Genomic DNA, 26231 nt, shown 5'->3' with positions numbered 1-26231 from the left:
GTTGTTGTTATTATTATTAACAGCTGTAGAGTGAGGGGGGAAGATAACGTTGTTTCTCTTAGACGGACAGCGAGTTGAATCCCCGTGTGAGATCTGGTTGTTCAGAGTCCTGAAGACTGCGGCTCCGTTTCTGACTGGAGCTCATGTCTCAAGTTACTGAGGAGGAAAAGTTTTAAAATAGCTTCTATCTCAACAGGAAAGTTGGCCTAAATGTATTTGGGAAAATATCTTTGAAGAGTAATTATTTTTTGTTACATACATGTGTTTGGTCCAGGTACGTTAAAATCACACAAAACAAAAGAACTAATAAAAATAAAACTCACTTCCGCTGAGACGCTACTTCCTGTCTGAGCCGCTACGTCACACGAGGCGGAAGTGCGGCGACACTGTTCACGCGAACATGGCGGCGCCATCGGGCGAAGGCGATGTGGGTGAGTAAAGACCCTCGTTATTAACGTTTACCCCGCCTAACTTACTAATGTTAAACATTATTTAACGTTTACCTCCCCTATCTTACTACTGTTGGCTTACATTTATCATTCTACTACACCAGACGGCACGTTATTTAACGTTTACCCCGCCTAACTTAGTAATGTTGGTTTACACTGACATTCTACTACACCAGACGGCACGTTATTAACGTTTACCCCGCCTAACTTACTACTGTTGGCTTACACTGACATTTAATTACACCAGACGGTACGTTATTAACGTTTACCCCGCCTAACTTACTAATGTTAAACATTATTTAACGTTTACCTCCCCTATCTTACTACTGTTGGCTTACATTTATCATTCTACTACACCAGACGGCACGTTATTTAACGTTTACCCCGCCTAACTTAGTAATGTTGGTTTACACTGACATTCTACTACACCAGACGGCACGTTATTAACGTTTACCCCGCCTAACTTACTACTGTTGGCTTACACTGACATTCTACTACACCAGACGGTACGTTATTAACGTTTACCCCGCCTAACTTACTACTGTTGTCTTACACTGACATTTAACTACACCAGACGGTACGCTATTAACGTTTACCCCGCCTAACTTACTACTGTTGGCTTACACTGACATTTAACTACACCAGACGGTACGTTATTAACGTTTACCCCGCCTAACTTACTACTGTTGGCTTACACTGACATTTAACTACACCAGACGGTACGTTATTAACGTTTACCCCGCCTAACTTACTACTGTTGGCTTACACTGACATTCTACTACACCAGACGGTACGCTATTAACGTTTACCCCGCCTAACTTACTACTGTTGGCTTACACTGACATTTAACTACACCAGACGGTACGTTATTAACGTTTACCCCGCCTAACTTACTACTGTTGGCTTACACTGACATTTAACTACACCAGACGGTACGTTATTAACGTTTACCCCGCCTAACTTACTACTGTTGGCTTACACTGACATTTAACTACACCAGACGGTACGTTATTAACGTTTACCCCGCCTAACTTACTACTGTTGGCTTACACTGACATTCTACTACACCAGACGGTACGGTCTCCGCATTCCGTAGAAATATGGTGTTTACTACTGTGTATGTATTCACCGTGTCGGTGAAAGAACAACACAGCCAGTGTGAGCCGTCCCTTTTACCACTGCTAGTCATCGTTGACTGAACGCGGTTATCAGTGGAAACTTGTGGCATTACGTTCACTTTATGTAAGAAACCGAAACTAAATGTTTGTGTTGCTGTATGTTTCTATATGCTTCCTTTCCTGCAGTACATTGTTGTGTGTGTCAGGTAGCATGCCTGCGAAAGGCGTTACCAGACACGCTTCTCTGGTTGATCTTTAGATTTACATCATCTATACATCACCTCACGTACCCTTGAGCTCACACTCAGACACACGCAATTCTGCAAAAATTGCACATGACTTAATCTTTGGCTAGGCTATGTGAACAACATCCCCTCTCTCTCTCTCGCTCCCTCTTGCTCGCTCTTCCTCTCTCTCCCTCACTCGCTCCCTCTCCCTCCCTCTCTCTCTCTCTCTCTCCCTCCCTCTCTCTCTCCCTCCCTCTCCCTCTCTGTCTCTCTCTCTCTCTCTCCCTCCCTCTCTCTCTCTCTCTCTCTCTCTCTCTCTCTCTCTCTCTCTCTCTCTCTCTCTCTCTCTGTGTTGTGCATGTTTTGTGTTCTCCATTTAAAGGCAACACCAATGACCAAATACTACAAGTAGGAACAGCGCTACTAAAAGAGTAAGTGTCCATCTTTTTTATTCTCCCCTGGTCTGCCCCTCCCCCTTTCTGCCACTATAACCCCGACTGCTTTCTCCTGCCAACCAACCCCCCCCCCAGCTTTATCTATGAGCGGATTCATCGTCATGGGGACAGCAGCGCCATGGTTACCAGAAGTCAGCTGGATGGGACTGAGTTATGCGACCCCAGCCATAAGAGACTTGCACAGTGTCTGCAGCAGATTGGTGATGAGCTGGACAACAACGTGCAGCTGCAGAGGTGTGTATGGTGTCCTCCAGAGGGATTCGTCCACGGACATGTCCCTGCTGACTTGGCACGCTTTAAAAATGTTTGATTTTTTTTCACATTTAAACACAATTTCCTATGCTCTTTGAAATACATATGTAAAGAGTAATGAAAACAAAATGGGATGAACAAAATAAAGGCTTTTCTTCAGTGAGAACCTTTTTAAAGAGAAGGTCTTTTTTTGAGGTTGTATGCTAAAGATCTCTGCTCTGATTGGCCGTTGTGGAGTATGTGGGGATGAACTCGGTGGTTAATTGAGCTGATTATGATAGAGTGGACGGGGAATTTGTTTGACGTGACCTTACATTACACCACCAAATTGAAATAGCTTATAGAAACACATGCTTACTATCTTTTAAAAAGACAGCAAAATATGCCACAATGATAAAAATATAAGTCTAGTGCTTATTGTAGTATGTTGTTTATTGCGCTTATTTTTGTCTATTTTAGAGCATACCTGTATTTGTACTTAGTCATCGGCTCTGATCCCTGTATTCTATAGTATTCTAGTTCATTGGTATATTGGACTCTAACCTACGGTACTGTACTAGGATGTGTTCTATGAGGAAATGACAGCACTTTTGTAAGTCGCTCTGGATAAGAGTGTCTGCCAAATGCCGTAAATGTACAATTGCACATTTTCTCACCTGGAAGACATGGTGTCTAGTCAGGTACATGTGGACAGGACAGTGGTAGCTCAGTGGTTAAGGTACTCTACAAGTAATTAGACTGATAATGAACGAAACCACATTTTTCTTTCTGTTTTAGGCCAGTTGCCTAATGTAGCTGTAAAACAAATAACCATGTCAAGATTGCAGTTATTATAACATTAGCAGATAACCGGTCATTTAAATTTCCCTCAGTGTGTTTCCAGCTCCTTATGATGATTTGGGTTCTGTGTTCAAGCATGCTTTAATGGCATATTTGGGTTTGCTTCTTTATTTATTTGTATGTTTTTCTATCAATTCAGTAGTATTACCCTGTTAGAGTTCCTGACATCATCCAAGCCATATAAATTCAGCATCGTTCCTATTCCATCTGTGTGTGCAGTCATTCTTTCCCGTAGCACTTGGGTTTCTGTTGTTGTTCTGAAATTTGTCCTCTGGGTGGCAGTGTGCAGTGGTTACAGTTTGGGCCTCTCTGTCTGACAGTATGATAAACGACTCTGCGCTACAGCCCAAGAAAGACGTGTTCATGAAAGTCGCCTTTGAAATCTTCTCGGATGGGAAGTTTAACTGGGGTAGAGTGGTGGCACTTTTCTACTTCGCTTGTCGGCTTGTCATCAAGGTGAGGACTTTAGTTTAGTTAGCTTTACTTTAGTTAAGGTGAGGACTCCCACAGGATTGGGCTTTACTTTTGTTACTTTACTTTATCTTTACATTAGCTTTAATTGACCTTTGCTTTAACTTTACTTTACTTGACCTTTGCTTTAAAATTTACTTTACCTTTACCATTACCTTAGCTCTAATTGACCTTAGCTTTACTTTATCTTTACTTTACCTTTAGCTTTACTTGACCTTTGCTTTAACTTTACTTTACCTTTACCTTAGCTTTAATTGACCTTAGCTTTACTTTATCTTTACTTTACCTTTAGCTTTACTTGACCTTTGCTTTAACTTTACTTTACCTTTACCTTAGCTTTAATTGACCTTAGCTTTACTTTATCTTTACTTTACCTTTAGCTTTACTTGACCTTTGCTTTAACTTTACTTTACCTTTACCTTAGCTTTAATTGACCTTAGCTTTACTTTATCTTTACTTTACCTTTAGCTTTACTTGACCTTTGCTTTAGCTTTACTTTACCTTTACCTTAGCTTTAATTGACCTTAGCTTTACTTTATCTTTACTTTACCTTTAGCTTTACTTGACCTTTGCTTTAGCTTTACTTGACCTTAGTTACCTTAGCTTTAATTGACCTTAGCTTTAAGTTTACTTTATCTTTACTGTACCTTTAGCTTTAGTTTTACTTTAGCTTTACTTGACCTTTGCTTTAGCTTTACTTTACTTTCCTTTACAGTTACCTTAGCTTTAATTGACCTTAGCTTTAACGTTACTTTATCTTTACTGTACCTTTATCTTTAGTTTTACTTGACCTTTGTTTTAGCTTTACTTGATCTTTACTTTAACTTTACATTACTTTTGCTTTACTTTTACTTTACTTTAGCTTTACTTTACTTTAGCTTTACTGTTACCTTTGCTTTAATTGGCTTTAGCGTTAGCTTTAGCGTTAGCTTTAGCGTTAGCTTTAGCGTTAGCTTTAGCTTTGCTTGACCTTTGTTTTAGCTTTACTTTACTTGACCTTTAGCGTTCGCTTTACTTTAGCGTTACTTTACTTGACCTTTACTTTATCTTAACTTTTTGGTTACTTTAGTTAAGTAGTTTCATTTTTTTCCCCTCAACAAACACAGATGCTTTGTGTTACGCTGTGCTTCTCAGTATAACTGTTAGCCGCCTGGCTTTCTCTGTCATTATATGCCATTATATGCCTTAATCCTCAGTGCCTGTCTCTCTCTCTGTCTCTCACACTCACTCTCAGGCTCTTGTAACCAGAGTTCCTGACATTATCCGAACCATCATCACCTGGACTACTGACTACTTGCGTGATAATGTGATTAATTGGATCAGGGAACAGGGAGGCTGGGTAACTGTTTTTTGTCTTCTGTTTGAATGTCACTTTTGTCGCCATACTTGGATTTGAAACACCACCAAATAATAAAACTTAATAAAAGTTCATTTCTATTCACTGTCCATAAATGTCAAAATCATATGACTCATCACAGTTTTTATCACAGTAGTTGTTCTCTCTCTCTCTCACTCACTCCCTCACTCTCAGGAAGGAATCCGCTCCTACTTCGGTACGCCTACCTGGCAGACTGTTGGCGTTTTTCTGGCTGGAGTTCTCACCACTGTACTGGTCATTCGCAAGATGTGAAGAAGAGATGGAGAGAAGGAAAACACAGAGGGAGAGAGGGAGCGTACAGTGAAACTGCTCGGGTCTGTTGTCCTTTTATATCCAACATACTCAAACCTCAGCAACACATGCACTGATCAATGAAAACAAGCAAGCAGAGACAGACTGAGGGACCTGCCAGTGGCTGGGGGGTACTGCGTTTTAAAAGCTATTTATTTTTGTTTTCAAGCAAAATAAAGGTTTGGGATTTTTTTTTTTTTTTTTTGGTTTTTGTTTTGGTTTTTGTTTTTTTGTTTTTTGGACATCATCATATACTGCATTAATTGATTAGGTATGTAGTTTATAGACCATTTCTGCATATTGATTAGATATGTAAAGTAGTTTATAGAGTATTTCTGCATATTGGTTAGCTATGTAAAGGAGGATATAGACTATTTCTGCATATTGATTATGTAAAGTAGTTTATAGACTTTCTGCATATTGATTAGACATGTAAAGGAGGATATAGACTCTGCATATCGATTGTAGTTTATAGCCTCTGCATATTGATGAGATATGTAAAGGAAGCTATAGACTATTTCTGCACTAGGAAAGGCTCTGTATTCCTACTTGAATCAGTCTCCTTTCACGGTGCGTATATAGGAATGCACGGGAATTGCACATGCTTGGGACTAAACTTATTATTATTTGCAAAGGGTTTCTAATTGCTGAAGCATGTGGTCATTATTTTACCTCATAACGTTTTTGTCGGTCTTGTTTCCTTCTTGTTTATCCGCCCTCTAGTTTTCCTAGCGGTGGCTCCTGGGCTGCTCTGCAGTCTCCCTCTTCCTTTCTCACTTCTTTCTCCGTACATTTTTTTCCCTCCCATTCATCTCCACGTTTGGCTTCCCCAGCCAGCCGTGCATCAGGAGGTGTCTGTGCAAAGGTGGGAAGGCCCTTGTGATGGGGAGCTTGCATAGAGGTGTTTGCAGTCACAAATGCCAAGGGGTGTAACAGGATATGACCGTCTGCAAATCTGGGAGGCCTCTGGCAGTTATTTGACTTCCTCCAGCTCACTTTAGCTATGAGTCAGGTAACCAGCATTCAGCCAGAAATTGTCTGCCTCCAGTGTGACCCGAGACCTGATAGGCATTCTGCAGAACGAGATGGGTGGGTGGGACGGACGGACAGACACAGAGAGAGCGAGGGAGACGGACCGATCCAAGCCCGGACTAGGGTTCCCCAGGACCAGACGGACTCAGTCCTGAACCAAGTTTGGAATTAAACTTACCTGTCAAGCTAACAAACAGCAGGAGTTCCCACTTTTATCTGCAAACTCCCCTTGATGGAGAAGGGTGGGTGTGTGTGGGAGAGAGAGAGCGAGGGAGTGATGTTAGACAATATACACACGCATACACATTTGAAGACTTAACCTCATCTCTAGCATGGTCTTCTCAGTACTGTACTTTTTTCCATGGTTAGTGACAACTGCAATCATTTTTATACATGTTTTCCTATTTGTGTGTTTCGATAAAGTATTGAGGATTTTTTTTTTCTTTCCCTTAAAGGTTCCTTTTTATGTTGACAGTGCCTTGGTCTTTTTACTCTAAAATCACTTTGATGGTCACCTCTTTTTCATCTTTTTTCTACATCTTTGTATAATTGTATGAACTTCATTGAATTTATTCCCTTAAACTGTTTTCTTGAGCTGACTGGTTTGTTTTGTAAATCATAAGAAATAAACCGTTTTTATGGATTTCAGTTAACGTGGCTGGTGAAAGATTTCTTTGGGGTTGAAGTGCAGTTTAAGGCCCAGTCTCCTCAAGCCGTTAACGTCACTATGTTTGCACTTGCTGTTTTCCCTCTACATTTTCCTGTTTACAGTCCTTACAAGGTAAAAACAGATCCAGTACAGTATTGGCGCTTTCCTGTAAAGTGCCTAATGTTTTAGTTGTTTGTGAATTATTTGAAAACCTGTGTTGCAGTACACGCTTGAGCTAAGGTTTCCAAGCTTTTTCAGGAGACTGTTCTAGTGTCTAGGTGTGCTTACTGTGTAAGGATTTCTGCCAGTATGGTTTATGTAGAGGGGAATCTTGGCCAAAATTACATACGTCTTGAACATTTCAGTTGTCAAAGCAATTTTTGTATCAAAAGATACTCTTTCAAAACGTTTTGTTGTAGTTGTCCACCAGTGAATAGATGGATGAATAGATGCTAGCTGGCCTTGAGCATGTGGACACCTGTCAAGACAGACATGGGCACCCTGTATTTAAACCACTGGCATTAATATGATGGCGTTGCCCCTAGCAGAAACCCCTGCCAGTCTCCACTCTTCTGGGAAGATTTTCCACAAGATTCTGGTGTGGGTCAGTGGGACTTTGTGCCCACTTAGACAAAAGAGCTTTTGTGAGGTCAGGCACGAATGTTGGACCAGAATGCCCATTTCATGAGTGATGTCCCAGTTAATTTTCCATCAACAGCAAAAATGAGTCAATATTCACTCTTTAACCTTAATGGAGGGATCTTTGTCTAGTTTATTATTACGATGTGATGACCCTGTGTCCAAAGTCACCATATATGAGAACACTACATTCGTCATCTCCAACAGACACATTTCAGTGAAGGTTGTTGCTTACTGACTGATTGAACAGGAAAAAATAATTCAGGCAGCTTGGAAACAGTAATGGGTTTTATTCTCATGCTGATACACGTGACTGTTACAGGTGGTACCGGTGGTTTGCCTGCAAATTGGTGAACTTGATATGATTCTTTACATGCTCCAATGCCTCAGCTGTACATACATGAACTTGTCTTAAAAAAAGTCAGCATTTTAATTAATGTAAAATCATTTAAGGCAATTCTGTAACACTGGAAAACAATTTTTTTTCTCCCAGAAAGTAAAAATTTCATCTGTGAACAATATATACTATATGCAGAAACAGAAACATGAAAGAGTAACTGAGAGGCACTGTGAAGAGAAACAAGGGGGAGGGGGTGTGTGTGCATGAATGCGTGCATTTGCGTGTGTCAATAAGGAGAAAAAGTGCACAAGACTGAAGGAGGAGCCGTAAGACTGCGGCGCACAGTTCAGTCCCAGGCCTCCAGCTCTCCGTCTCTGATGCGCCAGCTCCATGGTGCTTTGCAGCAGGGGGCATGTCTGCAGTCGGGTGCCCTGTCGCAGCAGGGCGTGTATCTGGGCGGGCGGGCGTGTCTGCAGTCAGGGGCGGGGACACAGCGTAGGGAGAGCCCGGTTTCCTGCACCTCCCTGTCGTGGTGTACCAGGGAGCCGTCCTCGCGCTGCAGGCTGAACACTCTCTCTGAGATCTGCCGGAGATGAACGCAGACATGCATCAGCTGTTTGCCACGGCCACCGCGGGACTCCTCTGTGGACACGCCCTCCTTACCTGATCACTGATTCCCACGGCGATATGGCCAACCTTTACACGGGGTGTTTCACGGATACGCAGGCATTGCCCATTAAAGTCCCTGATACAGACGTCGACCCCTGCACAAAAATAATGATGCACGTCTGTAAGATCACAAATCCTGCATGTTCTGTCTAAATTTCCTCTATAAAAACTGAATGTTCCCTCTAAGAATCCAGTTGTAATGAAGGCAATGTGAACTCATCGTTCGCCATTGCAAACAAACAGGTTTTCAGGCTACCGATACGATAGCCGAAGTTGTTTCTCCACATTCAAATTCATCATGGTCAATTCGAATGGTCCAATGATCTGTCACTAACCTTCAAAGCAGCGGGGCGGGGGCTGAGGTGCGGGACCCAGCCAGTCCATGCTGAAGCTCTGGCCATCTGATTGGCTGTTGTAGGAGAACACACCAGAGCTGAGATCATCGCCGGGGCCAACTGACCAGCGGCCAGAGTCCTGTTATAAGCCGGAGAGAGAGAGGGTCTTCAATAAGAGCCTGCCAAGTTTACTGTTTACCAGAAACTCAACAAAGGTCACTGCAGTACAGCAGAGGATGAGGATGTGAGGAAGTGCAGACTTTCCACTCAGACAGAATGGAGAAGTACAAAAAGCTGCTTGTTGCTACCAGCAGAACGTAAACCACACCAAACTCAAACTCATGTCACTCAGTCCAGAGCACATGCTTCAGAGTGAAATACCAACCCTCCAAAAACGGTTTTTACTTTATAAATGCCCCTGGCTACTATAGGAAAATATATCAACTGCCACAAAGAACACAAAAACAAACTTAATGAGAAATAATCACCACCAGCTTAGGAACTACAAGAAATGAGGAAGTTATGAGATATGCAGCGTGATAATTTGCCTTTTGGTAGCAGCCGATAACAACAAAACATGCAGACAAACTTCCAGTGAACTTAGTGTCATCCGTGATGTATTCTGAGTAATCTTGACACGAGATGTGTATCAGCTCAGGGAAACGTGTTTCCTCATAACACGCATCAACATACAGCACTAGCAGAGGCATGGGTGTCAATGTGCGTGCAAATGGGTGCCTTTACCTTCTTGTCCCATGATTCTTTAGGAGAGAGGCAGTCACTGCCCAGGAAGGAGAGGATCTGTTCCTGCCGCTCCACCGAGTGGAGGTGAGACAGACTGCTGACGTATAAATCTACAGAGACAGGGAGAGAGTCAGTTAGAAGTAGCATTTAATTATAAATATTAAGCACAGATAGAACCTGAGAGAAGCAGACAGTAACAAGGATCAGTGAACAGCAGTCTATGGTAATAGTGCGCAGTGAACAGTATATTATCGTAACAAGGCTGTGTTTTCTCACTGGGTACCAGACACTGACCCATCTCAAGCTTGCGAAACTCCTGCTCAGTTGGTTCAGTGGACAGAGGAGGGTACCCCTCACTTCTCTCCACATTCTCTTCCTCCTCGTCTTCCTCATCGTTCACCTCTTCGATTTCTCTGTCATCAGTGCCGTGACACGGTGATCTTAGACAAGCCGCCTCTCTCCTCTGCTGCCCTGGGCACATCCACTGTTGTCCAGAGCTAAGGGAGAAGGGGGCGGGGTCACTCCTGTCTGGCCTCCCTATTGGATTCTGATAGACTCCTCCCCTCGCAGGGCTGTGAAGTCCTCCCACTGCAGTGAAGAATTCAGACATACAGGCAGTGTGAAATCATACGTTCACAGGACCCAAGGCCAGCCTGTTAGTCGAGCCGTCCAGCTCCTATCCAGGATGGGCTCAGAGTTAAGTGTGAAATCATGTCTCCATGTGTGATACTGTATGTATTTTAGGAATGCTGACAAAGCGAGTTGTTTGTTGAGGTGGAGAAAGAGATTGAAAATTCCAGGGATAAAATAAAAGTGATGGATCCTCTGATCTCTGTCTGCAATTGTACATTTCTCTTTGATATCAGAGCTGGATCACGCCACCCCAACCCATGTGTTGGTGCTTACATTCTTCAAGTGCTTTGGCTGTCTGAGCTCGGAGGTGTTCAGCCGAGGCCCTTCCAGTTGGCTCCTTCAGCAGTCCCTGTCTGATGACCTCAGCAGTACAGGGGCTGCACTCGGGCGGGATCTCACCCAAGGGCGGGGGCTCCTCAGCTATCTGTCACCACATAGACAAGCAACCAATGAGCAATAAGAGCGGTGGTGTCTCAGTGGTTAAGGTACTGGACTAGTAATCAGAAGGTTGGTAGGTTGCCACTGCTGGGCCCCTGAATACGACTCTTAACCCTCAAATACTCAAGTTGTGTTCAGTTATGACTGTAAGTCAGATAAAGGCAGTAAATGTAAGTCATGAGAACCTAACAGTTTGCCAGCATGAGGAATCATCTTGTGTGGTGTAGTAATAAACAGCGACAGCCAATCAGCATCACCTTGAGGTAGAGTGGGCGGGAGAAGTAACGTATCCAAGGCTGGTGGCCAGTGAGCATGTGCAGTAGCATGCAGCAGCTGCTCCACACATCTGCCTTGGCACAGCGGGTCTCCCCACATGCCACCTCAGGAGCCATGTGGGTCTCAGTGCCTTTCAGACCTACACACTCACACGTATAGAAGGCCTGGTCAATCAGTTGCCAACAAGGCTTTTGTTCAATGGTGTTTGAGAGTCTGTGAGTGTTTTACCACAAAAAGGACTGAATCCATGTTGGTCTAATCTCTCAGACTGTCCGAAGTCACACAGGAATGTATCTTTTCCATCCTCGGACAGCAACACGTTATCCGCTGAAAGCACAAACGCACAAAAGTGTACACAAACATTAAAAAAAACCCCTGTTTGCTGAGTTGCTGCAGCAGTATGCCGCCACGTATGGGCGGGTACGAGCCTGCAGACAGGCTCAGTACGTTAGTCCTCCACAGGAAGTCCTCTGGCAGACAGCACGGCTCTTCCCAGAAAGCAGGCCATTTACTCCGGCACTTTGCTCCGGGAACTCGAGTGTGAGAAAAGTGGTTTTAGTGTTCATACCACCCCTGGACTACTGTTTAGAACTGATGGCCCACACAACACGCTCATGTAATTAAACACCAGGGGGCACCCTAGGTGACAGGCTCAACAAGGTCACGTCTGTTGTCCTCTTAAGTTGCCCTTCTTTCTAAACATGTTACTTGTGATTAAATGAATATTTATACATTCAACCTCTCTCACAGTTCTTACAAAGTCCTTTTGTGTCTTTGTGCGTTTCAATTTGCTTTGACTGTCAATATCTCTCCTTCTCTACCCCTCCTCTCCCTTGCTGTTTCATGAGTCACTGTGGGAAATTCCCAACCTCTGTCTCTCATACACTCACCCTCTCTCTTTCTGTTTTTTAAAACACACACACACACACACTCTCTACCTTGATCTCTCACACGCGCACTCTCTCTCTCTCTCTCTCTCTCTCTCTCTCTCTCTCTCTCTCTCTCTCTCTCTCTCTCTCTCTCTCTCTCTCTCTCTCTCTCTCTCTCTCTCTCTCTCTCTCTCACCACAGGTGTGGTGTCCTTTTTATGGCTCTGAACAGCCATAAAAACCCGAAGCGAGCCACAGAACTAAACAGCTGCTAAAGTTGATGAAAAAGTGACTTCGCACTCTAACAACAACATCTATTATTCACCACAGTCCTGCAAAAGCCATACATGCATACCTGTAGAAGCATATTATTCTACTAACAGTACATCACTTACCGCACTTAAAACTGGCCGCAGATACACACATACAGGTAAAGTCACCACACAGTGGTACTGTTAAATTGCCATGGATACAGTGCCGTCCCTAATCGTGTCTATTTCAAGGCCCTGGCAGCTGTTGGCAGCAGATGGCGTGCCATTCAGTTATCTCGCATGACGGCTGTGGCTGCTTTTCTGTTGTCCGACACCAGACACACCTTCTCCATATGAGCCATTTCTGAATGTATGACTCAACTCAAAGCGCCGCAGTTTCAAGCTGAATCGTTACATTAGCTGTATAACTTACAATGGCATCTTTCAAAAACTCAGATTCCAAAACAGTACAATAACGTGAAATGTGCCCATCCAGTTTAAAGGCATGGCATGTGATGGGGCTGTATCAGAGGTTTCATATGTCACATCAAAAGTCGACTTATTCCAGCCAGACTGACTCTGGTTCAGCTTGCCCACACACCTTTTTCAAACCGTGGCCATACCTTTGATGTCCAGATGCAGGACACGCCTCTTGTGCAGGTGCTCTAGTGCCCCCAGAACCTGGTGCAGGTAGTGCAAGGAGAGGTCCTCGGGTACACGGCCCCTCTCCTTCAACAGCTGGCCCAGAGAGCCTGGGAGGGGAGTGGAGGTGAGAGGGAAGAGGAGAGAGAGAGGAGGGGAGTGAGAGAGGAGAGAGAGGAGGGAGGAGAGAGAGGAGGGGAGAGGGGAGGAGAGAGAGAGGAGAGAGAGGGGGAGAGGGGAGGAGAGATAGAGGAGGGGAGAGAGTGGAGGGGAGAGGGGAGGAGGAGTCAGAACACTTCACAAAGAGGAATCGGGGGACTAGATTAACTGCTCCATTTAAGAGACTTACTGGAGTGTGTGTGTGTGTGTGTGTCTGTGTGTGTGTGTGTGCTGAGGGGGTGGGGTGTTTCACTCTCACCAGGTTTGAGGTCCATGAAAAGGATGATGGACGGACCCTCTCGGACAAAACCAAAGAGTTCCACCACATGAGGATGCTGGAGGACACTCCACGAGCCCACCTCCTCAGTACTGAAACTCTGCAACAGCACCTAAGGGACACATCACAGAGAGGAGAGTTATAACATAGACACACCCTTACACACACACACACTTAAGCACACTTGCATGTGAACACATACAGCGGTACCTTTTTGGCAGCGCAGGTGAAGCCGCTGGTCCTGTCTCTGATGCTGTACAGTTCTCCATATGAGCCCTGCTTCAGCACATCACACACGTCATAGTCTCTGCCCTCACGGTACTCATAGTTATCAGGCCGGAGCTCCTACACACACACAGAGGCGAGGGTGTGTACACACACACACACACACACACACACACACACACACACACACACACACACACACACACACACACACACACACACACACACACACACACACACACACACACACACACACACACACACACACACAGTGAACCAGAGGTGTGGGAAACATATAGTGCTGTTTGTGCAGAAAGGACCATGAGGCACAATTAACACAAGCAGCACTGAACATCACAGTTCGGATTAAGGTTTGAATCCCAGCCGTGTCATGTTAACCAACCAAAACAGGAAGAATTATATTTCACAGTTCATATTACTGCAAAAAGTGATGTAGGTTTGAAAAGACCAACCCATCTATTAATGCTGTGGTGGGTGTGTGTGTGTATTAGGAAACTCCCGTAAGCAGAACTAGGCTACTGAGATACACACGAAACTTCTCAGCACTGAAAAACAGGAAATCCGACAGCCACAAGGGCAACTTGTAGCTCTACAAAAACTTGCGTATTCGTGCATGTATCCGTGGATGTTTCTGCCTATGTATGTTTCGCCCTCTCTCTGTATTAGTATGACTACAGCGCATGACTCATTATTTAATGTGTTCAAACACGTATTGAACCATGTGCTGTGAGCCCACGGAGCTGTGCAGTTACACATGTCACTGTCAGGTGGAGTGCGACTGTCGTGTCTCGATGGCTGGCCGTGCTCAGTGTTCCCGTGTGGCAATCACCTCTTTGAACAGAATCCCTTCGTTGGTGTCACTCTCCTCCCGCTCTTCCTCGTAACTTGCCTCCTCGTCTTCCTCCTGTCTGTGTTTCACCTCCCTGACCAGCTGGTTGATGAAGGGGGTGGCATAGGTGCGGTCAGAGTGCGTGACGTAGTTGCGAAGGCCGTTGAGCGCGAGGCTACAGTCGCCCTCGCTCGGCAGCGGTGACTCGCTTTCCTGCCCGTATGTGTCACCAGGGGAGAAGGTGACCAGGGAGGGATTCCAGAGGTGGGCAGAGGTGAGGGGTGTGGCCCCAGCCACATAGTGGGAGGAGAATATGGGGTGCACCGTCTCCTGCACACAGAGGCTTTCTGTGCTGCTGCATGAGTCACTGCTGAGGCTGCTATAGCTGCACTGGCCCACCTGGAGGACACACACAGGTGAGCACAGGTCAACACAGGTCAACACAGGTCAAACTCTAGTGCACATTCATAACATTAAGCTACACTATGCTACCATTTTCACTGTTGCCAGCTAAACACTCTTGAATCCTGACAGGGTTCATAACCTGACAACTTTTCTTACAGAACAGCATACGTGCAGAGAAGATGCAGATTTTGTGCACTTAGCTTTAATGCAGCATATCGAGCATTCCTAGTAGAGACAAGTCATATGTAAGTGATGATCTGATTACTGGTCTCATTAATTAAAGCTGGTCTGATTACTGGTCTCATTACAGCTGGTCTGATTACCGGTCTCATTAAATAAAGTTGGTCTGATTACTGGTGTCATTAGAGCTGGTCTGATTACTGGTCTCATTATGGCTGGTCTGATTACTGGTCTCATTAATTACAGCTGGTCTGATTACTGGTGTCATTAATTAAAGTTGGTCTGATTACTGGTGTCATTAGAGCTGGTTTGATTACTGTTCTCATTACAGCTGGTTTGATTACTGGTGTCATTAAAGCTGGTCTGATTACTGGTCTCATTACTGCTGGTCTGATTACTGGTGTCTTTAGAGCTGGTCTGATTACTGGTCTCATTACAGCTGGTCTGATTACTGGTTTCACTAATTAAAGATGGTCTGATTACTGGTCTCTAATTAAAGTTGGTCTGATTACTGGTCTCATTAATTAAAGCTGGTCTGATTACTGGTCTCATTATAGCTGGTCTGATTACTGGTCTCATTACTGCTGGTCTGATTACTGGTGTCATTAGAGCTGGTCTGATTACTGGTCTCATTAATTAAAGCTGGTCTGATTACTGGTCTCATTAATTAAAGCTGGTCTGATTACTGGTCTCATTAAAGCTGGTCTGATTACTGGTCTCATTAATTAAAGCTGGTCTGATTACTGGTCTCATTAATTAAAGTTGGTCTGATTACTGGTCTCATTAATTAAAGCTGGTCTGATTACTGGTCTCATTACTGCTGGTCTGATTACTGGTCTCATTATAGCTGGTCTGATTACTGGACTCATTAATTAAAGCTGGTCTGATTACTGGTCTCATTACTGCTGGTCTGATTACTGGTCTCATTATAGCTGGTCTGATTACTGGACTCATTAATTAAAGCTGGTCTGATTACTGGTCTCATTAATTAAAGTTGGTCTGATTACTGGTCTCATTACTGCTGGTCTGATTACTGGTCTCATTATAGCTGGTCTGATTACTGGTCTCATTAATTAAAGCTGGTCTGATTACTGCTCTCATTATAGCTGGTCTGATTACTGGTCTCATTACTGCTGGACTGATTACTGGTGTCATTAGAGCTGGTCTGATTACTGGTCACATTAATTAAAGCTGGTCTGATTACTGGTCTCATTAATTAAAGCTGGTCTGATTACTGGTCTCATTAGAACTGTTCATTAGATCTGGTCTCATTGGAGCTGGCCCTATCAGAACTGGTCTCTTTGGAGCTGGTGTCATTGGAGTTGGTCTTACTGCAGCTGGTCTCACCTCTCCACTGTCCTGTTCTTGCACGCCGGTGAGCCTTGCCTCCCTCGCGGTCTCGCTGCCTGCGTCCCTCTGCCAGGTCTCCCTTTCGCCCTGCCTCCATCGCTGCCTTCGGCGTCGTTTCCTGCGGGGCCGGGGCCCCTGAGCATAGGAGAAGGTGGAGCTACAAACAACAGACATAGGGAGAGAGAGAAAGAGAGAGAGAGAGAGAGAGAGAAAGAAACCAAATGGAGGTTAAGGCTTGTGTGTTCAGCAGTCGTGTACTGTGGTGATTCTGAGAGTGGAGGACAGGCCTTAACGTCTTTACCTGCTGTTGGGACAGAATTCCTGTGAGTCCTGAGATTCACCTGTATGGAGAAGAACAGGTTCAGCCCTAGTAAGGCTTCTGTGTGTCACATAAATACCCCACCGCATAACACGGTCCTGTTTTAGAATGTCAACAGGTAAACAGGTAAAGGTAAACAGCTTGAACACAGTCCCCAGTTAATGCGAAGCTTTCACTGACCACGTCTTTCCTCTCTGTGTTCCTATATGAGAAGGAATTGGCCCTTACACTCTGCCTGGGCGATGATGGAGGGTTTCTCTGTGCCCAGTGGGCCTGCCCCCATGTGCTTGGCAGTTCCATGTGACAGGATCTTCAACAAGAAGTTGGATATGTGGCTTTGTTGGTCTGCTTTGGCGGCGCTGGTGGTGTTGGGGGGGCATGGCTCAGGACTGGCATCCAGGCAGCCCACCTTGGGCTGGTCCGTGGACATGGAGAAGGGAATGGTAGAGTTCAAGATCCTATGGGCCATGGCCATCTTCCAGAGCCTGTTGTTGGACAGAGGACAGATGCTGCTGTGAGTCACATAAGTCTGGAGAACACGGTTTGCTGGGTGTTGATGACAGGTGGGCATACTGTGTGTGTTAGCGTGTGTGTCTGTGTGATATGGTCGGGTGCATGTTTGCGAATCGTTGGGTGTCACCTTTCTGATATGGGCCTGCTGGTTCAGAGTGAGTCGTGCACACACACACACAAACCTGCTCAGTGTGAGTCATGCACACTCTCACACACACACACACACACACACACAGCTCAGTGCGAGTCGTGCTCACACCTGGCCTTCTCCGAGCCCCTCTGGTCACGGACAGTGACAAGGCAGAGGGTCCACTTTCACACCTGCGACGGTTTAAAAAGCCGTTTATACTGAAAGGTAGCCTAATCTGCTGTGAACTTTGTATCCGGATGTAAACGGAGCAGCGCTCCGGCGGACAGTCCTGCGGCTTTCCTGCTGGCACACCTTCCACACGGACAAACTCAACAGTTCTGCTGCTGTCAGCACACAGCTACCATGTCTTATGCCAACTCAAGCCTCCATTTTGTTCATTAAAGACATGTTTTTGTGTGGTTGTTTTGGTTTTCCGGGTGCTCTTCAGAGGAACTTTCTTTTTTAGCTAGCAAGTACTTGGTGTTGAAATAGCTTTGTGTTTGGTCTACAGGATATGGCAGGCGCAGGCTTTCAACTGTGCACAACGGAGCTAAGGCAGACGCAGCCCTTTTTTAACGGTGCATAATAGAGATAAGGCAAACACAGCCTTTTTTTAAACTGTGCACAAAGGCAGACACAGCCTTTTAACTAATAATTAACTAATAATATTTGATTATTCCAATCCTGGCATACTGTATTCCTTTATTTTGCATTACTAAGTAACATGGGGTTAAAAGGCCAATCCAAAGTGGTAAAATAATACCATGGCAACCCCAGGCTGTGCTGTGTAAGCTGTAACATTCTGCTAGAATTTAATGATCTCCATTTTGTTTGACAGTTGTCGATACAGTATCTTAACTGGCATGACAACCCCCAACAGAAGCTTTGAGAAATCATATGCTCTTATTTCATTTTTCACTTTGCTATTCAGTAAAATACGTAAATGTAAAGAATGCAGTATATGCTGACTTATGTTATACAATAAACTGAATGTAGTGTTTTGGATGTTATCCTGAAGTTCACTTTAGTTCACTATATTATACAGGAAAACTCAGTTATGCTGAACTGATGACAAAATCAAGATGGCAAAAATACTGTAAATCTGTAATCTTGCTGGATCAAGTCACTTCAGAAATGTTAATTACTATGAGAAATGCCTAGTGAGATTAGACAAGGCTTGCTGATAGGCGGTTAAAGAAGGCAGCAGAGAGCTTACAGCGTGTTACATCAGGGAGTCCTCACATGACCCACTTAGCCTGGCCTCTTTCCACTCGCCCTCTCTCTAAGTGTTCTCTTACTCACACTGCACTCTCTCTCTTTCACTCACTTTATCTCCAGTTCCCTCCCTCTCTCTCTCCTGCTCACTTTATCCCCAGCTCCAGCCCTCTCCCTCCCTCTCTCTCTCCCCCCTTTGCTCCTTCCTCCATCCCTCTCTCTGTCTCTCTCTCCGTTCTGAAGGTGACATCATATCCGAGCAGGCGTTCAGAATGCTCGCCGGTTTCACACATCTCAGTCCTCCATTTTGATCCCCTTTGAAAAGGGCAGTGGTGACATTATCAAAGTGCTTCCTGAGAACAGTGAGCACTGTTGTCACATGGCTGAGCCTTCTCTCACTGTTCTAAAACCTGCTGGGCTACACGAGAAACACAGATCATCAGCCGCTAAACAAAACTCCATCAAACCATGGCTCCTCTCACTCTAGCATATTCTGGGTTTAAAGGTAAAACCAACACACTAAGTCCTGCCACACTGTATGAAGATCTAGGGACATGGAGGGTGTGGCTAATAGGTGTGCGATACAGAAACCATAAAGTGCATGTGCAAGTGACCGTGGGGCACCGTCAGGCGGACGTAGATGCTGATACGTGGCCTTTAGTGCTTGGGGTAGCACAGAATGAACCATCTGCTTCTTCCCCTGTCCCTTAACACAATCACTTAGCAAAATGCTCTGACTCCTTCACTAACTACACGTGTGCGTTAGCTACAACTTCAGCATGTATGCACTTAACAGCAAACCCTACATGAAAGAATGCATCATTTAACATTATGGGTTTTTTTTAAAGGAAAACCTGAGATTTTAAAAAATAGTGGCATCATACAAAAACTTCAGCTTCTTTATTTGTGCAAAGTGACTCAAGCCATTTCTGCATTGGGCTAAAGAGGATGACTTCTTACCAGATAAGGGCAGAAGTTTTCTTTCAAACATCGTATACACAAAGAAGCTAGATGTTTCTAACAACAGTAGTTACAACAGTGATCAGCACTGCTGAACTTACACTCCTCCAGTTCCTCAACTCACACTATCCTGGAAGCCATCAGCCACTTCTGCCAAGCTGCTATTGAACTTTACTCTCCTCTCCCTTCGCTCAACTTTCTGCTACCATGAAGTTCAAAACAACATGACATGGTCACAGACACACTAACACATTGTAAATGCCAATCGCCACACGTTACACAACTCACAGGCTCTGGAAAAAAAGAGTCGTAGGAAGAAAAGAACCTGCACATAAAAGAAATACATCAGGAGTGAAAACAAGAGAGGGAGTCTGAGATTCACACACACACACACATATAAAAACACACCTGCTAAGGCACTGTGAAGAATCTTTCATTCCTTGTGGACTATTCCCTTCATATTATGAGGCTTGTAAGCACACTTCTCAGAGAAAGCTGTTTCTGTGCATTCATTTGTAAACTGCTAGCTCACACAGCTCACCTCGTTCAACACCTCCCTCCCTCAGATTGTGTACTGCTGATGCTGGCCTACAGCCAAACAAGGCAGGCTCTCTAATTGGACGAGGTTTCCGAGAAATCCATCGGCTTCTCCTCGGTCCACCCCCCTCCCCTTGCACGCTCTGTTTTATTGTTCCATCAAGTCTTAATCCTCTCTTAGCATATGTATAGTATGTATTTAACTTCAAGGTCATCAAATATTTTGTCAAATCATGTTCTTATTTATTCAACCTATATATATATATATATAACAATTTACTAAACTTACTGTGAAATCTCTTTAATTATCTGGAGATATCAAACGGCTGTGTTCCAGACTAAGCTGAACCACACCACAAAAACAGGTTTTCTCACTGCAGTATAATTTTCTAAGAAACACTTCCTTTATTATTGAAAGGCTGTTTTGATGGCTGGCCCTCCTGTAATTGTATGATCCACTGGCAAACAAATGATCATGAATTCTGCTTCCTCAATTCCTGCGCCACCATGTCATGTTCTGAAACTCAAAGGTTGTCTACAAAAGCGGTTTTAAATGGGTTTTGACATGCAGTCATTTGTAAAAGACCCACTGAGAAGCAGTTTTCCTGATATACTACAGCAGAAAATGTGGCAAGTACAATAGAAAGTAGATATTTTATAATACTAAAGAAGCACCTTAATTAGTGGATGATGTTGGTAATTAACTCTCACTCAGTATCAGTGTCTAACATGTTTTAGCAATATTAATCACTCAGGTGTAAGTCTCTTCCAGGATGCAGAGAATTTGAAGTAAAAAGCACTTCCTGTCAATAAAGCCCTGCTGCTCTGCTTCATAGCTTTGATCGTTATAAGGCATTACTAATCAATCACGCTAAATCTTTCCTTAAGATGGCCGCCATGATTAGTAGATTAACAAGTAAACAAACATTAATCCCAAATTAAAAGATGTATTTAGTAATATAGTAGCGGTATATATTAGATAGTGCATGTGTAATGCATATTTCTGTTTCAGTGCTGATGAAACTCTCATTATTATGGGCGTTCGCTTGGCACGTTGCTGTCTATGACACAACACCACCAGAAACCAGGCCACCACGCTAAAAACATCAACTGGATTGAATTAAACAACAAACATTTTCCAGTTTCCACAGTGTTGGCTATCCCATGGGAGCGTTTGGGAAAGTGAGAGACAGGCGGGTGTGTGTGTGTCTTCCTCGAAGGAAGACGTGTGTTCAGTTCTGGCTGCTGCTGCTGTGTGGTGAACAGGCTAGTGCCAGCACGCATAACAAAGTGCACAGTCTGGCAGCTCTGATGAGAGGGCTTACTACTGCAGAGGCAAGCAAAGGGGCAAAGAACACGGCAAACTACCCCGAAACCCCGGCAGTGTCGCAACAACGTTCCCACGTTAACATATAGAGGGTGAGCCAAAGTTTGCTTACATAAACCATTCAACAGTTTTTTTTTTAATGTGTGGAACTGATACAAATTATACAACATTCAACATCAACGTGTATTAATAAAAAATTTTTGGGCTGTTCAGCGTGTTGGAAGAGTGCACGAGAAAGAAGGATTACTGAGCTGCTTATAATGAACATCGGATGTTTCTGCCTTGAGGCCTGACAGAAGGAGTGTGGGTAAGGGGAGGAAGAGGTGAGGGTCTTGGATGAGGACAGTGCAGGGGTGGGAGATGGATGTGTCTGAAGCAACTAGGCAGGACAGTGAACATGAGCAAAGAGACAGGGTTAGATTATAATATTAAGTCTTTTCACATATACAGTCAATGTTCAAGGAAGACTAGAACAGCTAGCACACACATACTCACATAGCACACACAAAAAAAGAAGACAAATGTTCAAGAGACACCATGAGAAACACACACAAACACACACACCAGGCAGTGAGTCATCTACGCCCCCACACATGTGTAAGATGCTTCAAGTATGAGTAAGGACTGCTCTGAGCTCTGTAACTGGGGCCCAGGAGAACTTAAATCCTGCTGTTTCCCCAGTTCTGCACCAGACCACCTCAGCCCTCTACCCTACACCAACAAAGCTCTGGAGTGCTTCAGCAACCATCCACAAAAACTCTCAAAAGATCTGGAAAATAGGAGAAAGTACTCTCAAGTAAATAACACTGGTGATGAACCTGAGAAAGAAGAGGCACATCTGAATGACAATGTGAAAGGGTGATTCTTATGCAGAAGTCCAAAAATAAACCTGTTGTTATATGTACTTGTTTTGAGGTCCTTATAAATATATGTATTTCAAGTTTTTATGGCAGGTTTTTGAGCATTTAAAATATTTGTACTGCAGTGACTGAGAGTGATTATTTGTTGAAGATCTCTGAAAAGCCTGTTTCTTCATTGTCCTCCCAGATATTTCTTGTGCTTTTTATGCTACTTTCTTCCAACTGTGTCCAGCTACTGTTTAAATGTTTTAACACATGCTATTAATAATGGTGATTCTGATTTAATTTGAGAAAGACTATCTGTACTCCCCATATCTCGCTAGTTTCAATTTGAGAATGAACTTTGAGAGGCAGTGGCAGATTCAAGTTCTGCATGCAGTTTTTAGGCATAACAAGGAAACAACCTGACCCACAAAAATGCAGAATACAAAAAATCCTACACTTTGTGTATTATAATTAAATCTTAAATCATAATTACTTGCACAACTAACTACTTGTGTATACCTGAATATATTTTTTTCAGCAGTGTTTCCACGAGACACATAATGTCCATTGGTGCGGGCAATTTCTTAGTGTTTAGTTGCGGCTGTCTACACTAAGAAGCTAAAAAATATAATAGAGAACCGAGGCTGTGTACACTCAGGACTCTGGATAAAGACCATGCCATTAAACACGCAAACTTCCTTTCAAGATTTGCATTCGTGAAACATTATATTAAGGCCCATTACGGTTTGGAATTTATCTTTAGTAAATAATAACACATATACCTCTTATACTTTTAAAAATGTTGGTAATTTACTGTTATTGCCATAATCATGCCTCAAGCAACATAAAATCTTAAATTAGAAACTAACGTTCTTAGATTTGAGTTAGAGATTGTTGTATCCCTATCGCCCATGTCACATTGTGTAACTAAGCTATACCCATCCAGACAGCAAAGTTGCGCCGTTTTCTATGGCTGGCATCAGGTGTGCTTTATGCCTCTGTAGCTAGCGGCAGTCAGAGGAGCTGTTAGCCCAGGGGACGTTAACGGTACTCCTCAGCCAAGCTAATGCTGGCTAAAGCTAAACAGAAGGCTTACGAGGCAACATCTCACACACCTACAGTGGGACCCGTGTTACGAGTAAAAGTCATGTTAAAGTCACGTTAATGTCAAATGTTTGTTTCTGCGTTTATAAAACATTCGCGTTATCTATATAGGTTAGGTTAGCTAGGCTAGCTAGCCATTCCAGCTTTACCCGAGGCTAACGACACAACTTCCTTGTTTTTCCGCCATTTCACCATAACCAAACTACTTTCGTAAATAAAACGCTAGCCTAGCTAAACGTACTCCGCCGGTCGTGTTTCCGCTCAGGAATGAGACGCCTATTATACGGTAGCCAGCTCGATTCGTTATGGTAAGCGGACCTGCCGTTACCTGTGCAGAAGCGCAGAATTTAAACCGCTCCGCTCGTGCCGGGGCGTCGCTCCTCGAACGACAGTGACCAGCTCGCGCTCGCCCAGATGCTTGCAGCAGGAAACATGACGTCATGCGACTGGTGGCTGGAGTGCGCAGCAAATGTGGCCCAGAAAATGGCATATTTTACGTGCACTGCGAGGCTGAATGGAAAAGCTGCAGCCTAGATTGGGTCTAAATGCAGCTGGAACACAGTTTTTAGGGAAATACGCAAAAGCAACATTTTATGATGGAGGCTATGACAACACAAGTCTTGTGATTTATTTTATTATTGTGTAGGAGATCCCAACTCTTAACAACAGGCCACAGACCATAGAAAAAGCTAATGTAACGTGATTTAGCCCAGAAACAGTGAGCTTTCTCTTATTTTCAATGGGTATGTGTTGTGCTGCTCAGTTCTATTACCATTATCATTGTTTTGATTATTATCAATCTTGTCAGTGTTACTGTTATTGTTGTTACATTGTAGTAGTTGACAGTTGTGTAACTCCTAAATTATGAAAGACATACGTGGGTTACTCTCACTCCGAAGGTCTCGTGGACAGATGAGATATAGGTTAAACTGTGCCAGAGTGGTGACAAGCAGAAGGTGTAGGTGGAGAAGGTGTAGGTTATGATGGTGTGTGTGATGAAGGTTTAGGTAGAGGAGGTGTGCGTGATGAAGGTGTAGTTGTGGTTTAAGTAGTCTCAGATTAAAGCTTTCTGCAGTTTAATATGATTGAAGAAGGTGTAGGTGGAGAAGGTGTAGTTGAGGAAGGTGTAGTTCAGGAAGGTGTGGGTGATGAAGGTGTAGATGGAGGAGGTGTAAGTGAAGAAGGTGTAGGTTATGAAGGTGTAGGTGGAGGAGGTGCATGATGAAGGTGTAGGTGGGGTTTAAGTAGTCTCAGATTAAAGCTTTCTGCAGTTTAACATGATTGAAGAAGATGTAGGTGAGGAGGTTGTAGGTAAAGAAGGTGTGTGTGAGGAAGGTGTAGGTAAAGAAGGTGTGTGTGAGGAAGGTGTAGGTGGAGAAGGTGTGTGTGAGGAAGGTGTAGGTGGAGAAGGTGTGTGTGAGGAAGGTGTAGGTGGAGAAGGTGTGTGTGAGGAAGGTGTAGGTGGAGAAGGTGTGTGTGAGGAAGGTGTAGGTGGAGAAGGTGTGTGTGAGGAAGGTGTAGGTGGAGAAGGTGTGTGTGAGGAAGGTGTAGGTGGAGAAGGTGTGTGTGAGGAGGTTGTAGGTAAAGAAGGTGTGTGTGAGGAAGGTGTAGGTGGAGAAGGTGTGTGTGAGGAAGGTGTAGGTGGAGAAGGTGTGTGTGAGGAAGGTGTAGGTGGAGAAGGTGTGTGTGAGGAAGGTGTAGGTGGAGAAGGTGTGTGTGAGGAAGGTGTAGGTGGGGTTTAAGTAGTCTCAGATTAAAGCTTTCTGCAGTTTAACATGATTACTGTGATTTAATTTCAAATCCAACATGCTGGAGAAAAAGTAACTACTGGTCTGAAAATGCTGATGTAATTTGCGTATAACACCAGATTATACACTTTAGGCTTTAACTGCGGTGAAGATCAGAATGTCAGATTTCTTCCTTATCACAGACACCTTTGAGAGCAACAATGCACATCATTAAAAATGAAGATAAAATGTCCTCTCTCTATAAAAGCAATTATAGTTTATTACCAAATTTTGTTTCTCTCCATAAAATATAACCTTCCTGATGTAAATGTATTTTAAGGATTTATAGTGCAGTTAATCTATTATGGACCTGGGATTATCAGAATTAAAAACAAAATAATGAATAAACCTGAATAAACATGTTTTGTTTGTTCTTTGCAGATTGCTGTGCTTAGTAAAATTGAACTTCAGAATTTTATAACTGCATGTCTATTGCATGTTTGTTTTTCAAGGGCATGTAATCATTTGTATGTCCCTTAAAAAGGAGACTTCCTTAAATAAGAGATTCTAATTCCAGTTCTGTTAACAGTGCTGCAGAAGTGTTCTTCTTGGTGCAGAAAGGGATAAGACCCTAGTGTTTGGCACTCTGGACATGAACTGGTAGTTTGAGCATCATCACATCAGCCTTGTTTAGATTCAAAGGTGAATTAGCAAGTTTCAGGGTTTAAAGTACATGACTTCAACGTGACACCAGATCCAGGGCTTCTGGGCATGAAGGCCATGCAGCTACATGAATTTACAGCGCCATCTGTTGTGCAAGCAGCACAATTCAACAATTCTTAACACTCCAGTGAGAATGTCTTTTTAGATAACATAAGTGAACGTAAGTGATAAAAGAATAAATATCATCTTACACACTCTGCATCAATATATTTATACAACATTGTATATAAATAATAGCAGGAAAGGTGACAATTTCAATTTCAGTTTCCAATGTGAATTGTGATAAACACCTCTCAAGTCAATATTTGATCTGACACATTCAAAATGTATACTTAAGATTACCTTTCACGAAACTGAACAATCAGTACCATAACTTTATTATTCATCT

General features: G+C 43.6%; 2 protein-coding genes across 3 annotated transcripts; one reads left to right on the top strand and one right to left on the bottom strand.

Annotated features, from left to right (window-relative positions):
* The first annotated feature begins 364 nt into the window (after positions 1-364).
* On the top strand, positions 365-7166 carry baxa (BCL2 associated X, apoptosis regulator a). The gene is made up of 6 exons (XM_035531684.2): positions 365-431; positions 2177-2225; positions 2325-2483; positions 3662-3797; positions 5047-5151; positions 5344-7166. The coding sequence occupies exons 1-6, from the start codon at positions 401-403 to the stop codon at positions 5440-5442; spliced, it is 579 nt and encodes a 192-aa protein (XP_035387577.2). The 5' UTR covers positions 365-400; the 3' UTR covers positions 5443-7166.
* Positions 7167-8076: 910 nt separating this feature from the next.
* On the bottom strand, positions 8077-23860 carry map3k14a (mitogen-activated protein kinase kinase kinase 14a). 2 transcript variants are annotated; one of them, XM_027029789.3, is made up of 16 exons: positions 23722-23860; positions 16991-17247; positions 16745-16784; positions 16441-16600; positions 14509-14907; positions 13644-13778; positions 13416-13545; positions 12979-13107; positions 11465-11563; positions 11218-11375; positions 10796-10946; positions 10184-10477; positions 9890-9999; positions 9146-9284; positions 8805-8905; positions 8077-8724 (listed from the first exon to the last, which is right to left on the bottom strand). In XM_027029789.3, exons 2-16 carry the CDS (start codon positions 17235-17237, stop codon positions 8488-8490), a joined length of 2529 nt encoding a protein of 842 aa, XP_026885590.2. In that variant the 5' UTR covers positions 17238-17247; positions 23722-23860; the 3' UTR covers positions 8077-8487. The 2 variants fall into 2 exon arrangements, with proteins under 2 accessions (XP_026885590.2, XP_026885589.2); XM_027029788.3 differs by lacking the exon at positions 23722-23860 and adding an exon at positions 19989-20161.
* Between the last annotated feature and the right edge of the window lie 2371 nt (positions 23861-26231).

The sequence above is a fragment of the Electrophorus electricus genome, chromosome 3 (assembly GCF_041902795.1).
Source record: "Electrophorus electricus isolate QZ-2024a chromosome 3, ASM4190279v1, whole genome shotgun sequence".
Classification (NCBI taxonomy): Eukaryota; Metazoa; Chordata; class Actinopteri; order Gymnotiformes; family Gymnotidae; genus Electrophorus; species Electrophorus electricus.
This window is presented reverse-complemented; position numbering and strand designations above follow the sequence as displayed.

Bases quoted from the DNA above. Each gene is read 5' to 3' on its own strand.
- baxa (XM_035531684.2), top strand. From the start codon at position 401: ATGGCGGCGCCATCGGGCGAAGGCGATGTGG. The intron at 2,226-2,324 runs GTAAGTGTCCAT...CCCCCCCCCCAG, and splicing joins GGAACAGCGCTACTAAAAGA to CTTTATCTATGAGCGGATTC. The intron at 2,484-3,661 runs GTGTGTATGGTG...TCTGTCTGACAG, and splicing joins AACAACGTGCAGCTGCAGAG to TATGATAAACGACTCTGCGC.
- map3k14a (XM_027029788.3), bottom strand. From the start codon at position 20,017: ATGAAAGATTCTTCACAGTGCCTTAGCAG. The intron at 14,908-16,440 runs GTGAGACCAGCT...TGTGTCCTCCAG, and splicing joins AAGAACAGGACAGTGGAGAG to GTGGGCCAGTGCAGCTATAG. The intron at 13,546-13,643 runs GTACCGCTGTAT...TGTGTCCCTTAG, and splicing joins TCACCTGCGCTGCCAAAAAG to GTGCTGTTGCAGAGTTTCAG.